At 40.0% G+C, this 20,261-nt stretch overlaps 4 protein-coding genes across 4 annotated transcripts in view; 2 read left to right on the top strand and 2 right to left on the bottom strand.

The window, feature by feature from the left end:
• The window catches only part of LOC138607968 (zinc finger protein GLIS1), a 75,723-nt gene extending 74,936 nt beyond the window's left edge, over positions 1 to 787 (top strand). Inside the window, exon 10 of the mRNA XM_069680633.1 lies at positions 72 to 787. Coding sequence (XP_069536734.1) covers positions 72 to 208 — 137 coding nt within the window. The 3' untranslated portion in view covers positions 209 to 787. The remainder of the gene's footprint in view (positions 1 to 71) is intronic.
• A 654-nt stretch (positions 788 to 1,441) lies between these two features.
• On the bottom strand, positions 1,442 to 4,800 carry elovl8b (ELOVL fatty acid elongase 8b). The gene is made up of 7 exons (XM_069679584.1): positions 4,731 to 4,800; positions 3,957 to 4,144; positions 3,704 to 3,784; positions 3,484 to 3,540; positions 3,267 to 3,381; positions 2,257 to 2,384; positions 1,442 to 2,173 (listed from the first exon to the last, which is right to left on the bottom strand). Exons 1-7 carry the CDS (start codon positions 4,786 to 4,788, stop codon positions 2,009 to 2,011), a joined length of 792 nt encoding a protein of 263 aa, XP_069535685.1. The 5' UTR covers positions 4,789 to 4,800; the 3' UTR covers positions 1,442 to 2,008.
• A 1,423-nt stretch (positions 4,801 to 6,223) lies between these two features.
• mutyh (mutY DNA glycosylase) lies at positions 6,224 to 13,959 on the bottom strand. Its single transcript, XM_069680632.1, is given in 26 exon segments — positions 6,224 to 6,417; positions 6,546 to 6,596; positions 6,977 to 7,126; positions 7,232 to 7,377; positions 7,660 to 7,842; positions 7,920 to 7,998; positions 8,123 to 8,267; positions 8,411 to 8,508; positions 8,594 to 8,707; positions 8,835 to 8,906; positions 8,988 to 9,029; positions 9,109 to 9,182; positions 9,266 to 9,305; positions 9,641 to 9,771; positions 10,198 to 10,304; positions 10,967 to 10,991; positions 11,084 to 11,165; positions 11,286 to 11,363; positions 11,665 to 11,794; positions 11,981 to 12,053; positions 12,158 to 12,274; positions 12,504 to 12,588; positions 12,739 to 12,935; positions 13,135 to 13,301; positions 13,379 to 13,447; positions 13,754 to 13,959. Coding segments are annotated over 26 exon segments (2,805 nt in total). The 3' UTR covers positions 6,224 to 6,273.
• Positions 13,960 to 16,400: 2,441 nt separating this feature from the next.
• LOC138607966 (galectin-3-binding protein B-like) lies at positions 16,401 to 19,686 on the top strand. Its single transcript, XM_069680631.1, has 5 exons — positions 16,401 to 16,461; positions 16,555 to 16,749; positions 16,916 to 17,062; positions 17,162 to 17,417; positions 18,249 to 19,686. The coding sequence occupies exons 1-5, from the start codon at positions 16,401 to 16,403 to the stop codon at positions 19,255 to 19,257; spliced, it is 1,668 nt and encodes a 555-aa protein (XP_069536732.1). The 3' UTR covers positions 19,258 to 19,686.
• Positions 19,687 to 20,261: the final 575 nt, after the last annotated feature.

The raw sequence follows: 20,261 nt of genomic DNA, 5'->3' as shown, positions 1-20,261 counted from the left end.
CGTGCCAGAATCAAACCTTAAAGATCTAATTGAAATGCTTAACAAACTGCGCTTTACCTCGTCTCCTCTAGGCTTCAGCTTGACCCAGGAGCTGCAAGGCGGCGCAGGGTGCCAGTTCTCCTCCAGCCCCGAGGAGAGCATCTTCTTCCAGGTGGGCAGCTTCGACCGCAGCCTGAGCCACATGTCCTCTGTCTACACGGAGACATAGAGCAGCGCCGGAGCAGGGCGCGCTTCAGCGCACCTCTTCTACGACTCTGCAGACCAACTCCTTCCACAGCCAACTCATTACACAGAGAAAACCAGCAAGATGAAACAGACGTACACTGCAATGTGATCCACTTCTTACCTGACTCTATCCGATGCAAATGACACCTGTCTAACAGTCCATGTAGGTGATTACAGTGTTTCCCAACCTTTTTGGCTTGTGACCTCTAACAAAGATGTTTCAACACCAGTTAGATTGCCTCACAACATGACCAGTTTAACCACACAGTTTGATTGGTTAATGAGTATTACTCAGCCCAGGAAAATAACCCCAATGATGTCATAGTGATGTCATCAGGGTAATCTCAAATTAGGCATGAGAATATTTTAACAGCCTGTGTTACAAATGTGTTTCAAATATGTGGGTATTACCCAGGAAGGAGAGGTGTAATACAAGACACAGAGTTGCATTATGGGAATTTGACCATCCAGTGTTTTTGGAACTTGACCCGAACTTTAAACTTGCTTAATCTCTGCTGCTTCATTTTATTTTTAAAGGGGGGTATTATGCTAACTAAGAGCTTCATATTTCACTCTGTTGTACCTGCGGAGTAGCTTAGCATAATTACAGCTAAAAAAACTCATCATTTTTCTCACACTGCTGCTCTGTGCAGGCCCTCATACAGCCTTTCTTCTGATTGGCCAGCTCTCCGAAGCCTGCTGAGGCTGCACTTTGTGACGTCACAAAGTGCAGTGAGTGGTTTCAGGCAGAGGCTGTATGAGGGCCTGCACAGAGCAGCAGTGTGAGAAAAATGTTAGCTGTAAGCTGTAATTATGCTAAGCTACTCACTAAGTGCTGCGTGTAGAAAAAACTGTGTGAAACCTGGCATTCACAGCAGCCTGCAGACTGAGCCAAGAAGCCTGGGGATTACTCCAACATACTTTTACCTACAGATTTGAAACTTCACCCATGTTTAGTCTGGACGGCCAACATTGTAACATTATATAAATGTCTTAAAATGTGAAACAGCATGATACCCCCTCTTTAATCTGGCACTTGGTAGCAGTGCATTTTAATAATATTCATATGGTAAGACCGTGGAAGACAAGGATTTCTCCTTTTTTTATCAGTTAATCAAAATAATTCTGAATCATTCAACAGGTACAAATAATCTGATTTGGTTACACTGGTGCTAAAACAAGGACGGTTCATCACATCAAAGTCACACATGCAGTTTTTTCATCTTTAATATATAAACCTCAAACACCACAAAAGGCCCTCGCCCTCCTCTACATGATTTCCTCTCTGATCTACATCTTCCAACCTGTTTTAGACTGAAGTGTAGAAAAAAAATATATCATTTTGCCGTGTTGTTGCATTTCCATATTTTGTTGTTAAGTGTTTCTTTTGTTGGCTTTATGTCTGGAGGAGGGTCTGGACTCATTCATTCTGCAGTAAAGCAGAGAAACCAACCTACGTTATGATATGTATAAAATGTACAGTTTGTTTACAGCAATCATTTGAATGTTTGTCATTTCTCAATTTATGAAATAAATAATTGTATGATCATGATGATGCATTTGACCCTCTATATAAAGTACAAGCATACGCTGAAAGGATTTAAAGCCTTCACATGTGTATATAAAATATGGAGTTTTCAAGCTCGACTGGCCTTCATGATGAGCACCTGACAGTGGGCGTGTTGCTCCCTCTAGTGGCCGCTGATGAGTACTGCAGACACAGGCTGACACCCTGTCATACTGGCATGTCAGCTTCTTTTTTAATGAAGTGTGCTTAATTGTCTTATTTCTGCTTCTTCTTGTTGAGGTAGCTCTGATAGTAGAAGTTACTGAAGAGGATGACGAGGGTGACGCAGTAGCCAAACACCACCGCGTTCATGGTGTCGGGGAAGTCGCACTCTGTGAACAGGTTGTAACCCGTGTGCAGGAGTAACAGCATGAACTGCAGCTGGAGAGGCAGTCAGGAAAGTTCACATCAGTTTAACTCACACACGTACTGTACGTTTACTATTCACACAGAGCAGCACTCACCAGCTGCAGAGACGTGAGGTATCGCTTCCACCACAGGTACTTCTGCATGTGGGGCCCGATGGCAGCCAGGCCGTAGTAAGAATACATCACAATGTGGACGAACGTGTTGATCAGGCCGATGAAGAACGCTGCAGGATGGAGCACAAACACTTAGAGCAACCTGAGAAGACATTTTATATTATTATTATTATTTAAAAGGTTTGTATCAGAGCACTTTAGTTAAAGTCTTCAAGCTTCTGTTTATTAAACATCTATGCAATGGACCAGATAGCATTTGACTTTACGGCCTTCTGCAGCAATATTCCTTATTTATCGAGTAACTTTTGTGTCTTGTTAAAGTGTTTTTTAGTTGAAAAAAATCACTTTAGCTGGTGTTATTTCAAAGTTTCTCTTATGTCCAAAAAGCCCATAAAGAAAAGCACCAAATCAACAACATGTATCTAAATAATTTCCAACTTTCCTGTTTGTGACACACTGAACATGTAAGTAAAACTAATATATAGTATAATATATATATATATATTATACCACAAATATATAGTTTTACTTTACATAAAGGCTACGTAATACATTAAAACAATAAGGCACTGTGGTTTTAAAAAGAAATCTCACTTGAAAGAAGGACTAAAATGTATATTTGTTAGGGACTACTTTCAGCTGCGGATTAACACACATTTGATGATATAGTGATTATTGAGCAGTCCATCACAGGGAATGTGTGATAGATTTAAACATGTACTACAGAGCCTCTGTAGGTCAGTTTACACAGTGTAAAAGTCTCAGTTATGTATTTTTATAGATTTACAGTGGAAGTCTGTGGCCTGATTTAGATACATTAATTATTAGTGGACATTTTGGGAGATTTGTCGACAGTAAGCTAAAGAGAGAACCTCACATGACTTGTCCTTAAGCATCAATTTCCATCCACAAACTGATGCTAATATCTGATTTATAATGTATCCATTCTAGCATTAACACAGCATTAAAAATGATAAACTACTTTGACTTACACTGTCCTCCTGCCACGTACTTGACCCCCGCCCACCAGTTGAAGATCATGGTGCCGTGGTGGTAGACGTGAAGGAACGTCACCTGACTGTCCTTCTTCCTCAGGATGAAGAAGAGCTGCTCGTAGAGAGGAACAGAGGAGGCTGCTACAGTTTCAGCTCTGTGTTTTTACACCTCCTTATTTCACTGATCCTGCTAATTATTTAACAAAGACTGTACCGTGTCACTGAGCTCTATGACTTTGGAGAAGAAAAACCACCAGCAGACTCGGGCCATCTGGAGGAAGGACATGACGGAGAAAGGTGAGATTTACAGTCATAATTTTATTATTAATATTTATGTAATCTGGCAGGTTTATTTTACTGTGAATTATGTTGCAAAAGCAGCTCATGATTTCTGCACAAACACCTCACATGACCTTGATTTAAAATCTTCTTACCCTCATTGCGAGCGGGCTGGTGCTGTAGTCCACAGGCTGACAGAGGAAGCTGTAGTTTGAGAGCCAGGATGTGACCAGGAACTGTTAAATAGTCATGCAAATAATTACACAATGCACCCCTGACATAAACACTTATATCATCAAACAGAAATTTAAAAGATGAAGCCGCAACTCCTAGAAAAATAAACATTTTAAAGCATTTAAACATGTCACTTAAACCTGATTTTTTCCATCAAAAGCAGCACAAACACACCTCATAGAACATGTAGGCAGACAGGCCGACCATGGTGAAGTTGTAAACAATGAGAACGACTTTGAGGTCAACAGGTTGCCTGTGTTTCATCAGACGAGGGCCAGCCCAGATCACACACAGGTACACCAGGAAGATGATTGACACCGGGACAGGGGAGTAGACAAGCAGCCATGGATCTGTCCTCTTGTCTGGAACAGAACAGAGCTCCGTGTCAGGGACTTTAAGGTAACATTTTAAAAAAGAATAAATATATAACAGGACACATCCCAAACTAAAATGTAACTTTTTTTTATTTTCCTAAACTTCAGGCACAGATTCAAGACAGTATTTTAGTCTGCCCACAAAATGCCAGGTTTTCAAAGTTTCTCTGCTATGTAGTCAGTTTTGTGCACCAAATACTCATTCAAAAATCATAACATTTATATTACAGAATAACTTAATGACAGTTTTGATTTAATAATATAAAAGGTCCTCTATAATTCGGAATCCCCGTTCCTTCCTCTCCTACATGTCCATCATTATAACCAGATAATAGAGTTTAAACAGGGGCATGGTGGCAAACCATGTGACAAACCACAAAGCCTTCATTGTGAAGACGAGCTGAGGAGCACATCTGCAGCTCCCAGCTCTCTCTCTCACCCACGCACGCACGCACGCATACACACATAGTTCCCAGTTTTCTGAGCCTGACAACATCTTCTACAAATCTACAACAGATTTAAGCGTGCTAAAGCAAAATTAACTGAATACGTTTGTAAAAAATAATCATCATACCTCCATTGTCCACTATCCTCTGGTGCACGGAGAGGACGCTTTGCCACGCAGAAGCCATCTGGAAACATTCAGAAAGTGAATGAAATAAAGAGGAAACAAACTCAAATCTGCACAGATTAAAGACAGAAGTGTACTCACCAATGCACACCTCGCAATCCGTTCAGATTTCAGTGACAGCGCTGGAGGACCTTTGGACGCTTAGTTAACAAACAATTATTAGCAAAGTTCAACTCTCAGCACTCCCTGCAGGCAGCCGGATACAGCTCGTCTTCGCCGGGTGAATGAATGAAAACGGACCGGAGTGAGTGGCCGCACCGGAAACAGCCGCGGCTGCTGCAAAACACTGAAGAATGCGGTTTTGTCCACTGCCTGAGGGTCGGTTGTTTTGTTGAGAAAGTACTCAGAAGAAGACACGAATCACTTCCTGTTCTGTTTGTGTACAGCAGGGGGCGCTGTTTCCCGCTACAAAGTCACAAACTGTCCTCATTTTTATTTGACGATGTTTTGTGTAATTATATCTATTTAATTAAACCGTATTTCCGTAATACAAAAAACCCTCTTATCTATCAATGAATGTGTAAAGATTGGATTGATATCATATGCCTCATACCCAACCCAACTCCTCTGTCTGTCTCATTTTAGGCCCTTAATATTTAACATTATGTTAAAGTAAGAGTACTCTTTTTTATGTACTGTAATTAAGGAGCAATATGGCACCAGTATTTCCTTGTATCATCTTTCCTGTAATGTAAACTACAATCTAGTCTTTTCTGACCTAAGAAAGAACTTCAATAGCTTCAATAACTTCAATAGCCTGAAACAATCAGCATGTTGTTAAAACAAGAAATATAGATTATCCATTATAATAAAGTAGATTTTAAATGGACTGCAATCAACGCACTTCACATTACATGTCAAATTCGCTTTTTTGCGCACACATTCATACACTAATGGCACAGGCCTCTATGTAAAGTGGCTGCTCATAAAGATCTAATCTAATCATTCACACACCTTCATACGCCAATGGCTATGCTTTCAGGGTTTAGTCTCTTGGACAAGCACACTTCGACATTTGGACTGCAGGGCCCAGGGAGCCAATAGACAATCTACCAATCAGATGACAGCCTGCTCCACATCTGAGCCACAGCCGCCCTATTAGGAGAAATAATTGATTTTTTTTTTTCATTGTTTCCATAACACAAATGTAAATATTGATTGGCAGATGACAGCAGTTTATTTTTGCCATATTATGCAGTCCGGGCTTCACTTTCATTATGTATTTCATAACATATTGCATTTTTATTTGGGTACAAAATGCGGCAATTATTTACATTCTGCTTGTAAAATATATATCAAGCTGACAGAAAAACACAAACTAGCTTCATGGTAAAACTAGTCTTTATATAGAGATTAAAACATGATCTACAATTAAATCCTCACACTACAGCAATATCATAGATTTTTTTCATTTTATAACAATTTAAAAAGTGATTACATAGGCACATATGCATGAAAAAGCATGATAAAAGAACCCTCACACACATCAAGATTCCTCTTTAACCGTCTTAAAGAAGGAGCTGAGGGAGAGCTGTCTGCTGCCACCGTGAGCTGCACCCAGTTTGGGTTTTTTTGAGGTCTGTTGTTTCTTGTCGTTCTTCAAGTCTGCGTTCTTTTTCCTTTTTCCATCCTGAGTGAGACACAGAGACAAAATTATAAAGGTGGAATCCTTTATTATTATTATCATTATCATCATCATTACAATAACTTAGAATAAGATAACATTCTCAGAATATAGAAATATAGAGAAGCTCCTACCTTAGAGGTTTTTTCTTTTTGATTGTCTCCAGAATCGCAAAGCTTCACAATCTGCAGGAGAGTCAACTTGTTGTTATCGTTCTTGGATTGTTCACAAACACTACACATAAATAGATGCCACATTCACTCCTGCTGTTACACATGTATAAAGGAAACTCAACCACTTGCTAAAACCGTGCTTTACATTCTCTGAAACTCATTTACATTACGGTTTTCATTTAATGCTTTAAAGTCTGATAATTCAGCTTTAGTAAGAGCAGCTTTAAAATTAGAGCATAAAAGAAAAATCACTAATAATCCTGGAATAAGATGCAAAGAAACTACAGCAAGCGCCTCTATTTTGCAAAAGCATCCTTTCTGTGAGGGATAAGTCTATTCCTGATGCAGACCAGCAGGGCTCCATACAAACACTGAGCGAACAAAATAAATACCTTCTTCATTCCCGTGGACACAGCCGCTTCCTGCAGAGCAGATCTGGTGAGCCACTGTGCATTCTCAGTCTGTGTCTGTGCGTCGCCGTCCGTCAGACACACACTGTGAACCACGTACGTCTGGTGGATGTGGGAGAAGTTGTGAAACACCTGCAAACGGTCGATAAATGAACAATAAGAGCATGATTACACAGCCACAGAAAGAGTTTGTTATGTATCAAAGTGTTATATATAGATGCTAAACATGAAGCTCACCTCTCCCACATACTGGAGGAGGCTTTCAGTCAGATTGGTTCCCAGTAACCTGCTGATCTCAGCGCACAGCGTCCTCTTCTCTTTCACCTCAGAGCTCTTCTCCTCCAGCAGAAGACTTGGAAACTCCCACAAGCCTGCCAGCAAACCTGTCAATACACACACACATATGTATATTATTTAAAACCTAAATCTATATTTAACATATTTTATGTTTTATACACATTTCCTATAAATAAAATGTTCACGAGTCCACTCATATAAAATACTCTTACTTTCATGTGTTTTTTGTATTTCTGCAGTATACCTTTAAACTTTGCTAAAAGTGGAAATTCCTGCCAAAGTGAACACTGACAGAAATAAAATTAAAGCTGCAGAGAGATTAAAAAGTCTTCCAGTATAATAGCCTATGAATCTGAGATTTCACTGACCTTTGTTTGGTCTCTGTGTGAGCAGGTACTCGTCCTCTCCCTCCCCTCCCGGCCTGATCACCACACAGGTCAGAGTTCGCTCCACTCGAGGCGGCTTCTTCGCCGGCTTTCTGGGGAAGTTCAGAACACCCAACTCGTCGTCCCAGGGCTCGGAGGGACACAGCGCACACGTCCCGCTGTTCACTGAGACAGAGGAGAAAATCCTTGAATATGATATCGTTACGACTTAAAGGGTGAGAGGTCTGAATCAGGACACTTACTGCAGTCTTCGATATCAGGCAGAGTCCTGTCCTTCTTCCCCAACAGCTTCTGGGAGTTTTTCTCTTGTTTGACATGAACCTGCTCATTCACACAGAATAAGCCCACCATCATGTACAGTATGATACAAGGCATTTATAATCTATGTTATCACTGCTAGTACAATTTCCTACATCCGCTGCTTTAGCACCCAGGATATGTTTACCTTGTGGTAGGAGCGGCAGTGAGACTGTACAGGACACTGGCTGCACAGCGGGCCTTTAGGGGTGCAGACTCGTGCTCCCAGCTCCATCATGACCTGGTTGAAGTCCCCGGGTCTCTCAGGATCCACCAGCTTATTGGCTAAACTCCTGAAGGAGGGTAAATGAAAGCATCTTTAGGCTCTATTTAGAGTAGTTTTAGTAGAAACTTTAAAACTACTGTATGTTCAAACCGTTTACAAAGACTGACTATCTTTTAGAACTCTTAGAATGAGTCTGAAGTTTAATCTCACCAGAGTGCTTCTGTTACTGCAGGACTCGTGCTGTCAGCTCCGATGGCCCTCAGGCGACACAGCACCCGAATCACATTGCCATCCACTGCACCAGTAACCTATGCGACAGAGTTCTTTGATAAATGAGGCAGTGTGGCTGACATGATCCCTCTAGGTATTTTGCGAGTGTGTGGGAGGACCGACCTGGCCCAGGGCGATCGAGCCGATAGCTGCAGCAGTGTAGCGTCCCACTCCGGGCAGCTGCTTCAGCAGGCTGTCAACTGTGCGAGGCATCTGTCCCTTCAGCTCTGACACCACCTGAAACAGACCAGAGATATAACTGTCAATGGCACCTTTGCACTGAGCACCAGATCTAATATAAATGAAGCATATCAGATTAAAATGAAGATACAGTCAGAACAGATTCACAAAGCACAACACAGACCTTCTGAGCTCCTTCATGCAGGCGTTTTCCTCTGGAATAGTAGCCGAGCCCCGCCCACATCTGGTTCACTTCCTATAAATCAACACATCTTATGTGAAATCAATCCTATTGTTAAATTACCATCATCATCAGTGACTGCTTTTTAGTAATCACCTCTAACGTTGCAGCTGCAAGATCCTGGACAGTGGGCCACCGCTGGGACACAGGAAAGGGGTTTAAAAAACAAACAATATATGCACCATGCTGAATATATCACATTAAAAGAGATGTCTACCTTCATCCATTTGTTGTAGTAGTCTATTACTGTGGCGACTTGTGTCTGTTGCAGCATGATTTCTGAAACCCAGACTGAAATAACAGATCAAGTTTTGTAAAGTGAGTCAGCAGCAGTAAAATGTGTGATATTTATAACATTTATAAGGTTTTCTTACCTGCATATGTCCTGATGTTGAGGTCTGACTCGGTCACAGCCTGTACAAAGGAGCCAGTAAGTTGTATAAGACAGCAGTAACTGGCAGCATTGTTTTTACACTGCTTAATCAGAGGCTGTGCAATACAATCCAAAAGTTAACAATACTAGGGAGTTTTAGAATACAATCTTTAAAACAACGAGTGTATTTTATTACTCATATGATACAAGTCATGTAGTAAAACCCAATGGGAATATCGTTTGTGATAAAAGCATCCTTGTTAAGATAAAATGGCTTTCATGTGTGCTACAATATGAACCAAATTTACTACAACAAATCCTGTACTTTTATAATCTCATGTGCAATATAACAAATATAAGAGATGTCTTCCCTTACCAGGGTCCTCCATGGCAGCTCTCTCTTGTCCGTGTCGTACCACTTGAGGAGGTGAGAGCGCAGCAGCACAACATCAGCAGGATCACGGAAATCGTGGTATGTGGACGGTGAGGGGGCCTTTGCCGTTTCCTCTGGAAGACCAAAAGCATCATTGTCATTCAAACTAAACAAGCTTTTCAGTCAAATTCAGTCAGGTCAAATTCCCCGGACATACCCCTGGTTAATATATGCTGAAGAGGATAACGTTAACACAAAAGGTAATACTTGTGAGCTAACAAGATAAAGATGGAGATTTTTTAGTTCAGGAATGCTTTAAAGTCATTTTGAAATGTGTCTTGTAACAGTGTGTGTACTTTTAGATTGTTATAGTAGTCTATGAGGTCTAGTTGAATGAAAAACCGTTATATTGTGTACATGGTAAGGTGATGTGGTTTTTAAACTCGTTTAGCTCTTTCACATAGCAATAAGCTTCTTTCTTTCGTATCATACAGCGATATACAACCGTTGAGCGTGTTCACTATCACATGAATTTAGCTGTCCGTGTTTTTCTCAATTACTTTATTTACCTTCTTTCACAGCTGTCTTTGACTTCTTCCGCTTCGGTTTTGTTGTTTCTACCATCTCCAGTCCGACTCTCTTCCCTTTATGTAACGCTGAACGTAACCTGCTCATAGCATAATAATGCAAGAATAGACTTATTTCATTTCTCTGGGCTCAGCATAAGCAGTCTTGTTTACCTCATGGACTGATTTTTAACTCCCGCCACGTTCAGGACGGATAGTCACTGCTTATCCAATCAGCTGAAGAGAAACAGGGGACGTGCGTAAAACGTAATTTCCGGTAGGAGGGACAAAATCTAAATTATATAAAGACCATGTGTAGTTATGTTATATTTATAATAACCATAGACTATTGCTGTCTATAATTATTATTATTACACTGGTTTACAAGAAGCTTTTATTTAATTAGTCCATATTTAAAATAACTATCCCTTCACTGTCATGAAAAAAACGGAGAACAAATAACTATAAAAACTATCACTCATCTTCAAATACTGAATGCTGATAGGTCTAGAGGAGGTCGTGTTAACCAAACTTAAAACAATTTAGTGTAAAACTTGGCACAGATTACAACATATTTTAGTTTTTCTATTAAATAATAGAAAGACAGTCTAAATTGATCACCTTGATTTTTCTGTCCTAAAATTAAAAAAAGTAGGCTCCACATTATGAATTAAACTGTTTTTAATAACATACAAACAATGTTTAGAAATGTTCTACATTTAACATGAATCTGCATCATTAAATGATTTGTTCCTCTTGTCACCCTTGAGACTTGTCACCATCCAAACCTGCAATGCAAAGATATACTGTATTATTTTGACAAAAGGCAGCTGATAAAAACAATAAAAAGCTAAACCAGCCTGAAAAAAAAACTTCTTACCTTCAGTTATGTTCAGGCTGTTCGTCAGCAGGATTTCTGCCTGTGTTTCATCCATATTCATGTACAAAGTTTCAGCTTTGTGCTGTAGAAAAAGAGAGTGATGAATTAGTGAGTGCTGCCTTCTGGCAGCTTCCACATTAACTTTTTAACTAATCATATTATCAACATATGTACAATATATAAAAATGTTATTAAAGATTACCATAAAGGCTGCAAACAGCGTACTGCCAATGACTCTCTGCACTTGTTCCTCAATAACTGGGTATGAACGAACAAAGTGCTGGGTACAGAAAAAGGCAAAATATCAGTGTGTTTGTTCATGCATATATCATATCATGTGTCTTGTATGTAAATGATTTGTAGCACTGAATATGAAACACTGACTTACATTAAATACCTTAACATAAAGAGTCTCTGTTCTTTTTTTGACCAAGCTTTGCTGAGCTTTGGCCTTTGATTATGATGAACTGTTTAAATGTAACATAAATCTCTATAAATAAAGTAGCTTTTTAAGTGAAACAACTAGTTACTACAGAGATTTTGTAGAAATCATCATGGGACTTGAGCGAGCAAGTGTGTACCTCCAGGGCCAGGCTGGCTTGTATCTGGGCATCAGTGTGCTCTCTGTTGCCCATACAGTACAGAAGATGTCGGATCAGTCCCAGAGAGAGCAGCTCACGAGAAACCTCTCGACTGTCCTCAGCAAGCAAGCTTCAACAACATGAAACATATAACAACAGCTTCACCTACTTTACCTTACAGAAATGTACTAATAATAAAGCTACATTTTTATTTCAGAGATTTATTTAGTCATTACTTAAAAAGATTATTACAATATGTGTGTTATGTATTATGATAGGGTAATATTTGTTTAAGCAATATGAAAACTTAGGGTACCGTATGGTTTTAGCTGCAGCAGCTTGTTGCACAAACACGGGCAGAGATCCTGTCATCTTGATGATCTCAGACTCTGATGGGATTATTTGCATAAACAAAATATGATCATTTCTGTCTTTGATTTAAGATGACTTATCATACCTGAAAAAACAACAAATTTATGGACCAAAATGTTACCTTCTGTATTCTGTTGCTGCTGTACTTCTTCTTTAGCAGGCCTCAGCAGAGCCACCAGTCCACTGAGCAGCACGGGCCTCACATCATAAGACATGAGGAGTAAGATCAGATTTATAGCTGCCAGATAACACACACACACACACACACACACACACACACACACACACACACACACACACACACACACACAAGATATTTCCATTTTAGCTACAATGACTTCTGGCCCTTTCCATGCAGGTTCAAGGAAAGAATACAATAAAAATTGACACACAAATTAAAAAGAGAAATTAATCAGCCACAGCAAAAGTTTACCACTATGTGGTTTTTAAACCTGCTAACAGCTCACCTTCGTCATGAACCTCCAGATGCAGGGACCTGAGCATATTCAGCAGAGGTTCTGCAATGCTGTGATGCACTGTTTTCATTTTAGACTGTGTGAGAGGATCGGGAGACATATTGTTAATATATCAATTTCTTTTCGAAATTGTTTTGTCTGTACCCTTGTGTATTTAAAGCGATCAGATGAAGGTGCATGCATGCCCTTAAAATGGAAGTAATACATGCATTATTATATGGCTTACCTGCACAATGAGTAGGGTGCACAGGATGAGCTGCTGGGCCTTTGGGGAGGAACAAGTCATGAGAGCAATCAGACCTTTGTAGATTTGGTTTTGATATTTGGGGTTTCCATGGGACAGGGACTCCAGGAGGGCCCGAGCTGCCTCTTTGGTTTCATCAGTGATTGACGTGGCCAGGGACTCTGCTATGGCTTTCACACCTTCAAGAAAAAAACAGAGCGCAGAGCAGAGCTGACATGACTCCTACAGCGCTACAGTAATCTTAATGGTAAAGAAAGAATACAGACGATAAAGAGTAGCATCTTATCTGCATAAAATGGTACTAAAAATACAGCCGTATTTAATGCAGCCGTTACATTTGTAGCGTATGATTTATGATTAATTCCAGATAAATGTTACCATTGCTTTCACAGATGAACTCTTTGTACTTGCGACCAGCATTAGAGACAGTGAGCAGCAGGCGGAGGGCCTCTGCTTTCTCCTCCTCTTTGCTTTTAAAGTGGGTCAAGATCTCCAGGAGGGTGAGAACACCTCCATCCTCCAAGAACTCCATCAAGTACTGATCACTGAGGAATGAGGGAAAACGATCATCAACAAAGCTTTATAATGTAAGCACTTTACAGGTGTAAAACATCTCACTTACTGGCTTGATGCAGACAGGAAAATCCCTATTGCTTTAAGCTGCAGTCCCAGGAATGTCCCAAACATGTATCTGAATATACAGTGAAGGACTAAGAAGACATGTAGGACTATAAGATGATTTTATGTCACATGTACAAAATGTAGTTACAGTAAATATGTGCATGTATGCAATAAAGGTCATATAAGAAGTAATTATGGATATTTTGTATTGTATCCCATCGTTTCAACAAGTCCCCCTGTCACTTCACAGTTCGTAAGTAAAGGCTTTAAATTTCGGTTTCTGATTTCTAAAGGTTTAAATGAAGACCATGTTGTTATCGTGACGCCATTAAAACTGAGTTACACAGACCTCATGTATTACATAAAAGAAGGATACGTGAGTCTCATCCAGGTGCTGAGTCGAGCCAGAAACAGACTGGCGACCTGTGCAAACTCCAGCTCCAGCTCATAAAACGTCTTCCCTGTGTTCTGAGTCAGGAAGGTGTTCAACATGCGGGCGCGGACCGTCCTGTCACCACGGTCCCATTCCCGAAGGAAGCTGAGCACTTGGCCGATATTCGCTTGCTCTTCCTGGGGTGACATGGTGTTTGTATTCCTTCTTTTCACGTAGGCTAACTTAATGTATGCTCCCACCTACAGAGCCAGACTGAGTCCAGGGCTTAACCTGCTCAACAAATTCCCTTCGTTTGTAGCAGCTAGCGACCTACACGTTGCTAGGCAACTCCCTCACAACGTAAAGTATGAAGCAAAAGCACTGACGATGAAGGGGGGGTAGTTTTGGATTTAGTATCGAATTTTTAAGTTCACGGTTACCCTTTGATTTGAGTCATTTCAGTAACACTAATTTACCCTAAAATTAAATATCAAATAACATAAACAAAACATAATAAAAACCAAAGCCGGCGAGGCTTCCCATAATAGCAAATAGCCTGCTTACAAAACTAGAAGATAGTCTTATTCTAACTCAAACTGAAAAGAGACAAAGAAAACACCTTAACCAACGAATCAAGCCTATACTCAAACTTATATAACTAGCACCCAACAGGGCAAAATCACAGCAACATACAGCGTTTTTTTCAACATGTCAACATGTCAACATGAAAACGGTACAGTCTATCTGTCATATCTATGCTTATTAATACATATGCCCTTTTCACCTTAAAGTTTAAATTATGTAAAACCTACATTGGCTTTCTAAGATATTAGTGACTATTAATTCCTAACTTAATTCCTTTCACTTAATTGGACATTGTTCATAGAGCCTAAAGACATATGTGGCATCAGATGTAATCAATTTCCTTGTTATCTTTGGAGGGAGTGTTGATTCCTGGAACATACATGCATAGGCTACATTGAGTTTTCTTCAGTTCACTGCAGTTTGAGTTCTGGTAAGTTTATTCCTAGCCTACTGATTATTATTATTATTATTATATATTATAATATTTGTGTAAAAAAAACAACAACCTGGGAACAAATGAAGGACAATATCTAAGTGTCCTAAATGTGGAAAATTTGATAACAGAAACTGTGCGTCTTGTTTTCTTCTCCTCCGGGCACTGTAATCACCATGATAGAAATTACTTTCTTACTGTCCTGCATTCCTTTCCTGTTTGTAAGGTTGTGAGTAAACTGTGCTTTTGTATTAAAGCAGCAACCACTGTTTTTTAACTGGTATGATTTTATGAAGTTATGTTAGGCTGACGAGGGTTGAGATTACTTAGATGCCAAAAAGGTTACCAGTGTTAAGGCAAGAAATATGCACTTCCATGGAGAAGTGCAAAAAAAAATGTATATCGAAATCCTTGCTGTTATAAAAATACAATCCCTAAAATGTTTATTTTTGTCCTCTTAAGCGCCTCCTGCTAGCGATAATTGCAAGAGCACATGTCCCACTTTTACTAGACTAACTTGATTTTTCTCACTTTTGTTTGTAGACAGTTTGCCTTTATCTGAGCGTCTAATTTGTTTCTTTGGATTTTCACTTATTTTTGAAGTTGTCTCTGTTTTCTTTGTTTGTTCAGCCATAGTAGATTACTGTTTACTCACAACACTTGAAGAGACGGGAAAAGCAGCCGCTTAGATCCGCCTACCCTCTCTGGCAGACCAACCACTGCTTGGTGATGGAAAACGCGTCACTAACTGGGCGCTGCTTGTGATTTTTTCCCAGTCCATAAAAATACAATCTGCTACAATCATCATTGTGTTACCTCATTCGGTGATAGTGACTTAACAGACATTTATTTAAATGAAAAAGTTCGAGATTGTTACTTAATGTCTCTTACTTTGCCCTTTTGTGCTCTCGTCTGTTTACCCCTGATGGTTTTGTTTTTTTGTTTGTCTTCCATATTTTGTAATAGATATTTGTATTATTATTATATTATATATATTATTATTAACACACTGTATATTTGTGCTGATCTTCCCTAACTTGCTTTGTAAATTCCTTTGTGTTCAATAAAAAAACAAAAAATAAAAAAATGACTCACGTGTGGCCTGTTAGGTTGAAGGCAGGAAACAGGCTGAAACAAGAAGTGGGAATCTTCAACAGAGGGTGTGTTGATTCTTGGAAAATAACTGCGTACAGTGTCTTTTCTTCAGTTCACCTCCTTTTGAGTTTTGGTAAGTTTATTCTTGTTTTTATCAAGAAAAGTTTAGACTACTAATTGCATCACATAGTATTTGTGTAAAAAAAATTAGAAATAAATGAAGGACACATTACTTTGAATAGTTTCTTTGGAGCAACATACTCTGTATGTTGTCTGTACTTTCTTCCTTATCACTCAGTTGTTACATATAAGAAAGGAGCCCACACATATTCTGTCTCTGAAACTTATTGATATGATCCTAAAGGAGATCTAAAATGAAAGTGAAAGTAAACTTATTGACCTGAAAAAGTTTCATCTGCTGTGTGCTGAGTGAAAAGAAGCATTAATGAATAACTATAATTGGATAATAACTAAGTGTCCTGAATGCAGAATAAGAAAAATGTCTTGTTTTCTCCTCCTCAGTGCACTGTAATCACAATGAAAGAAAATACTTTCTTACTGTCCTGCATTCCTTTCCTGTTTGTAAGGTTGTCTGCTGGTGAGTACACTGTGCTTTTCCATCAATGCTGTCTTACCTCTGTCTTTCAACTGGTATGATTCGACTTAAACTGGTTTCTACATTTTTCTTCAGGTCATGAGGAAAGTTTTGTAAGGCTGGGGGGGGGTCGAGATTACTCTGAGGGTCGTGTGGAGATCTTCCATGATGGAGCTTGGGGGACTGTGTGCGATGACGATTGGGACATGAATGACGCTCATGTATTGTGTCGCCAGCTCCGTTTCCCTGGTGCAACAGAAGCTGTACAAGGATCATCTACATTTGGCGCTGGTAATAGAGTAATAAAGTTCTGTGAAGTCATACATGTGCCAAAAAAACTAATGATATCAATAGGTCAATACTTTTGTAAAGCATGTAAGCTTACATTTTAAACACTGTTTAGTGAAAACGACTACTTGTCACTGTGTGTTTTTATTCTGTAATTGTTTTATGTTAGGGGTGGGCAACATCTGGATGGATAATTTAGACTGTGATGGGACAGAGATGAGCCTGGTCCATTGTAAGTTTCCTGGGTGGGGGATCAATAACTGTGGTCACAGTGAGGATGCCGGTGTTAGATGCCAAAAAGGTAAGTTTCCAGTGGTAAGGAAAGAAACATGCACTTCCATGGAGAAATAAAGCATGAAAAGATCAGATACCACAACCAAATCTCTCAATGTGCTGATATTGTGCCCAGATCTTCACAGGAATCTCATCCAAGAGTATGACCTGGACCTCAAAGGGAGCTTCTCTAATCAGCTGGGGGAGCTGTTCGACAACGGACGTGACTGTGATTTGAACATTGCAGTGGTTGTGAACAACAACACCATTGAGACGGTCCGTGCTCACAAGGTCATCCTATATCTACACCCAAATCTCAAAACTTCTCAGCCAGACTTCAGAAACCTCAGCATTGACGTCACTTCTGACTGCAGTCAATACGCCTCCAACTTTGTCAGGTAAAAGCAAAAATATTGAGCTGAAGGAATCCCAGTTAACATCAGCACTAGTGTGTTATATTAAGTACAATAGTATAATAAAATAGAGGCCAAAGGTGGCTACTATGTGTTTTGAAAATAACATGCAAACATTTCCCACACAGCAGGCCTGTTATCTGCTTACATGCAAACCTTGAGAGTCGCCAACCTTGGGAGTCAGTATCTGTCAAATGTTTTGTTGCTGAGATCTATTTCAGAAACTTGGGGAGAGTTTGGAGGTAACAGATTTTAGTTCAAACACCAGAGACAGTAGGGAGACGCCAGGGGAGGGTTGTGGTCCTTGCCAGGTCAATAGGACATGGCTGGGGTGTTTTGACCAGGCAGGGGGTGCAGGGCTAAGTTGGGGCTAGTTATTATGTCTAGCAAATAAAGTGTTTATATGAAACAGTTACAGTGTAAGGGCTCTTTGTCAGTTCGATCGGCTGTCCCTTCTATGTGTCCTTGTTGGGTAGTACAAGTTCTCAAGACAGCTCAGTTGAAGTTGAAACCTTCTAATTCTGCAAATGAACTACCAAAGAGTGAGAAAGAACACCATCTTCTAGAGTTATTTTGTGTCGCCTGTTTAAAGTCTCTTTGGTAAAGAAAAGAACTTCAGCAGATCTTGCTGCAGAACTATCAAAGTCAGATTAGGTCGAGGTTGATTTAATTGAAACCTTTAACCTTTCATGAGTATCCTTCTGTCGAAGATAATGGAAAGAAATATCCACAACATGTTGCTGATTTTATCCACTTTCTCTTAATTGTATGCACCGAGTTAGCTTAACCTTCCTGATGAAAACTTTTGTATTTCAGATACTTCTACACCAGAAGGATCACGGTCACACTACCTTCTGCCCACTGTATTCTCAAGATGGCCTCCAGCTGGGGTCTGACAGAACTTCAGAACGAGGCCGCAAATATATTCACACTCTTTCTTCCAGAGGATCCCACTTTCCAGAGTCATGGCTTTTTCTACGAGTATGCCGTTTCAACAGGTGATGAGGCGCTACAGGAAGTTTATTTTCAGTTCATGGCGTGGAACTGTGAGGCGCTGATCCATTCCCCAGCTTGGACAGATCTTCCCCTTGATCTGGTCAAAGCTCTTCTGTCTCGCTCAGACCTCGTGGTACAAAATGAGACCGTCATTCTTACAGGGCTGGAGAGTTGGGCGGCGGCTCAAGGAAACGCTACCCTCACTGAGATCCTTCTGAAGCTCATCCGTTTCCCAATGATTCCTGCGAAGGACTTATACAAACTTGATGATTCACAGTACCGTGCCAGCAAGTTGCAGGGGTTTCAGTTCAATTCTCTGCCCTTCACAACATTGCTCAATGGCCTGACAGAAGAACAAAAAGTCTACACATCTAGGATTTACACAGGCTTACCGTGGAGCTTTACATTTAGTCACTATTACTGCGCTTGCCAGGGCCCGCACATCAATAACCTGACATCTGATTTCCAAACCCCTGTTTATAACAGTGCCTATTCTACTTTTCACACCATGCGCTGGAAAACAAGAGAATTAATCAGTGATGAAGATTGCTCAAGTGAGAATATCACCTGCCCTTCTTTGCCAGTTGTTTATTTAAAGATCGAGGACAAGAACAGCAATCTCCCCAGTGAAATGCAGGGCCGTGTTCGTTACAGCAACAGGCTTGTTATTAAGTGTCAAGACAGATATGTGTCCCATGTTGCCGAATTCAAAGCTGTTGATGGAGAGGATCTGGTATTTGTCACAAGTAGTGCACCACAAGTCTATCCATGCCCTTCAAACCTGTTCTCCTACCAGGTGGTGATACGGCCTCAGTACTCAGTACAGTAGCAGAGTAGTTTCTGTTTCCTACTCAGCGTGAGAAAAAGCGAACAAGTATAAACAAGAATAAACTGTTCTCTTCTATAATCATCTGTGTTATACAAAAGAGTTCACAATTAATAAGGGTGTGTGGCTCAGTTTACAGGGCTGATAATGGTGTATGTGATGAGTGCCTTGGTTCCATTTCTTTCGAGTGTTTCTTTATGCTTTGCCCAGGGGGCGTGTCCAGGTTTCCAGGTGGCATGGGCGCCGCTGAAATCTGATTGGCCACACCCCAGGTGCCGCTTCAAAATCCTTTACTGCGATTTGCTCGCTGCCCTATCAGAGGCGGGACTTAAGTTCAGACCAACTCTTTGAGCTGCTTTTAGCGTTTATGACATTTAAACTGTGACTTTTTAGATACATCTTCTATTTGAGTCCTTAAAGAATTACAAATGTAGGATGTTTAGTTGACACTGATGTGTTATTCCTTACATTAAAAACCTTTAAACACAAATGTTAGATCTGTGTGATACCTTAATGTGCATAGTTTTATGATTAATGTAGACAGAAATGGTAAACAAATGCTATCCGGATATACTTAACGCCCCCCCTGCATTAGTCAGTGTCCTATATGGGCCACCCCAGTCAAAAAAGTGTGGACACGCCTCTGGCTTTGCCGTGTGATGGGAATCTGATGTTCCAAAGAAAAGCCTTTATTTTCTGATCGTCACACTGGTTCCGGTTAAAGAAGATGAAGATCACCATTCTTATTATTGTTACTCTTTATTACGTATATGTACACATTTAACAGGTATATGCAGTGCATGCATTTGTAAGATTTAGTTGATCTGATGATTTGTTGAACAGTAATTTTTAATACTTAAAAACAAACCTGTTCTATCAGCTGATAGTACATTATAGGGACATCTTACCAGCAACTGCTTACATGAAGAAGGGGTAGAGAGATTGTCTATACACACTATAATATATATAATATAATAATAATAATATATAATATAGCTAAGTGTAAC

The sequence above is a fragment of the Semicossyphus pulcher genome, unplaced genomic scaffold (genome assembly GCF_022749685.1).
Source record: "Semicossyphus pulcher isolate SPU_LCO1_2020_fin unplaced genomic scaffold, fSemPul1.0.p SCAF_4, whole genome shotgun sequence".
Taxonomy (NCBI): Eukaryota; Metazoa; Chordata; class Actinopteri; order Labriformes; family Labridae; genus Semicossyphus; species Semicossyphus pulcher.
This window is presented reverse-complemented; position numbering and strand designations above follow the sequence as displayed.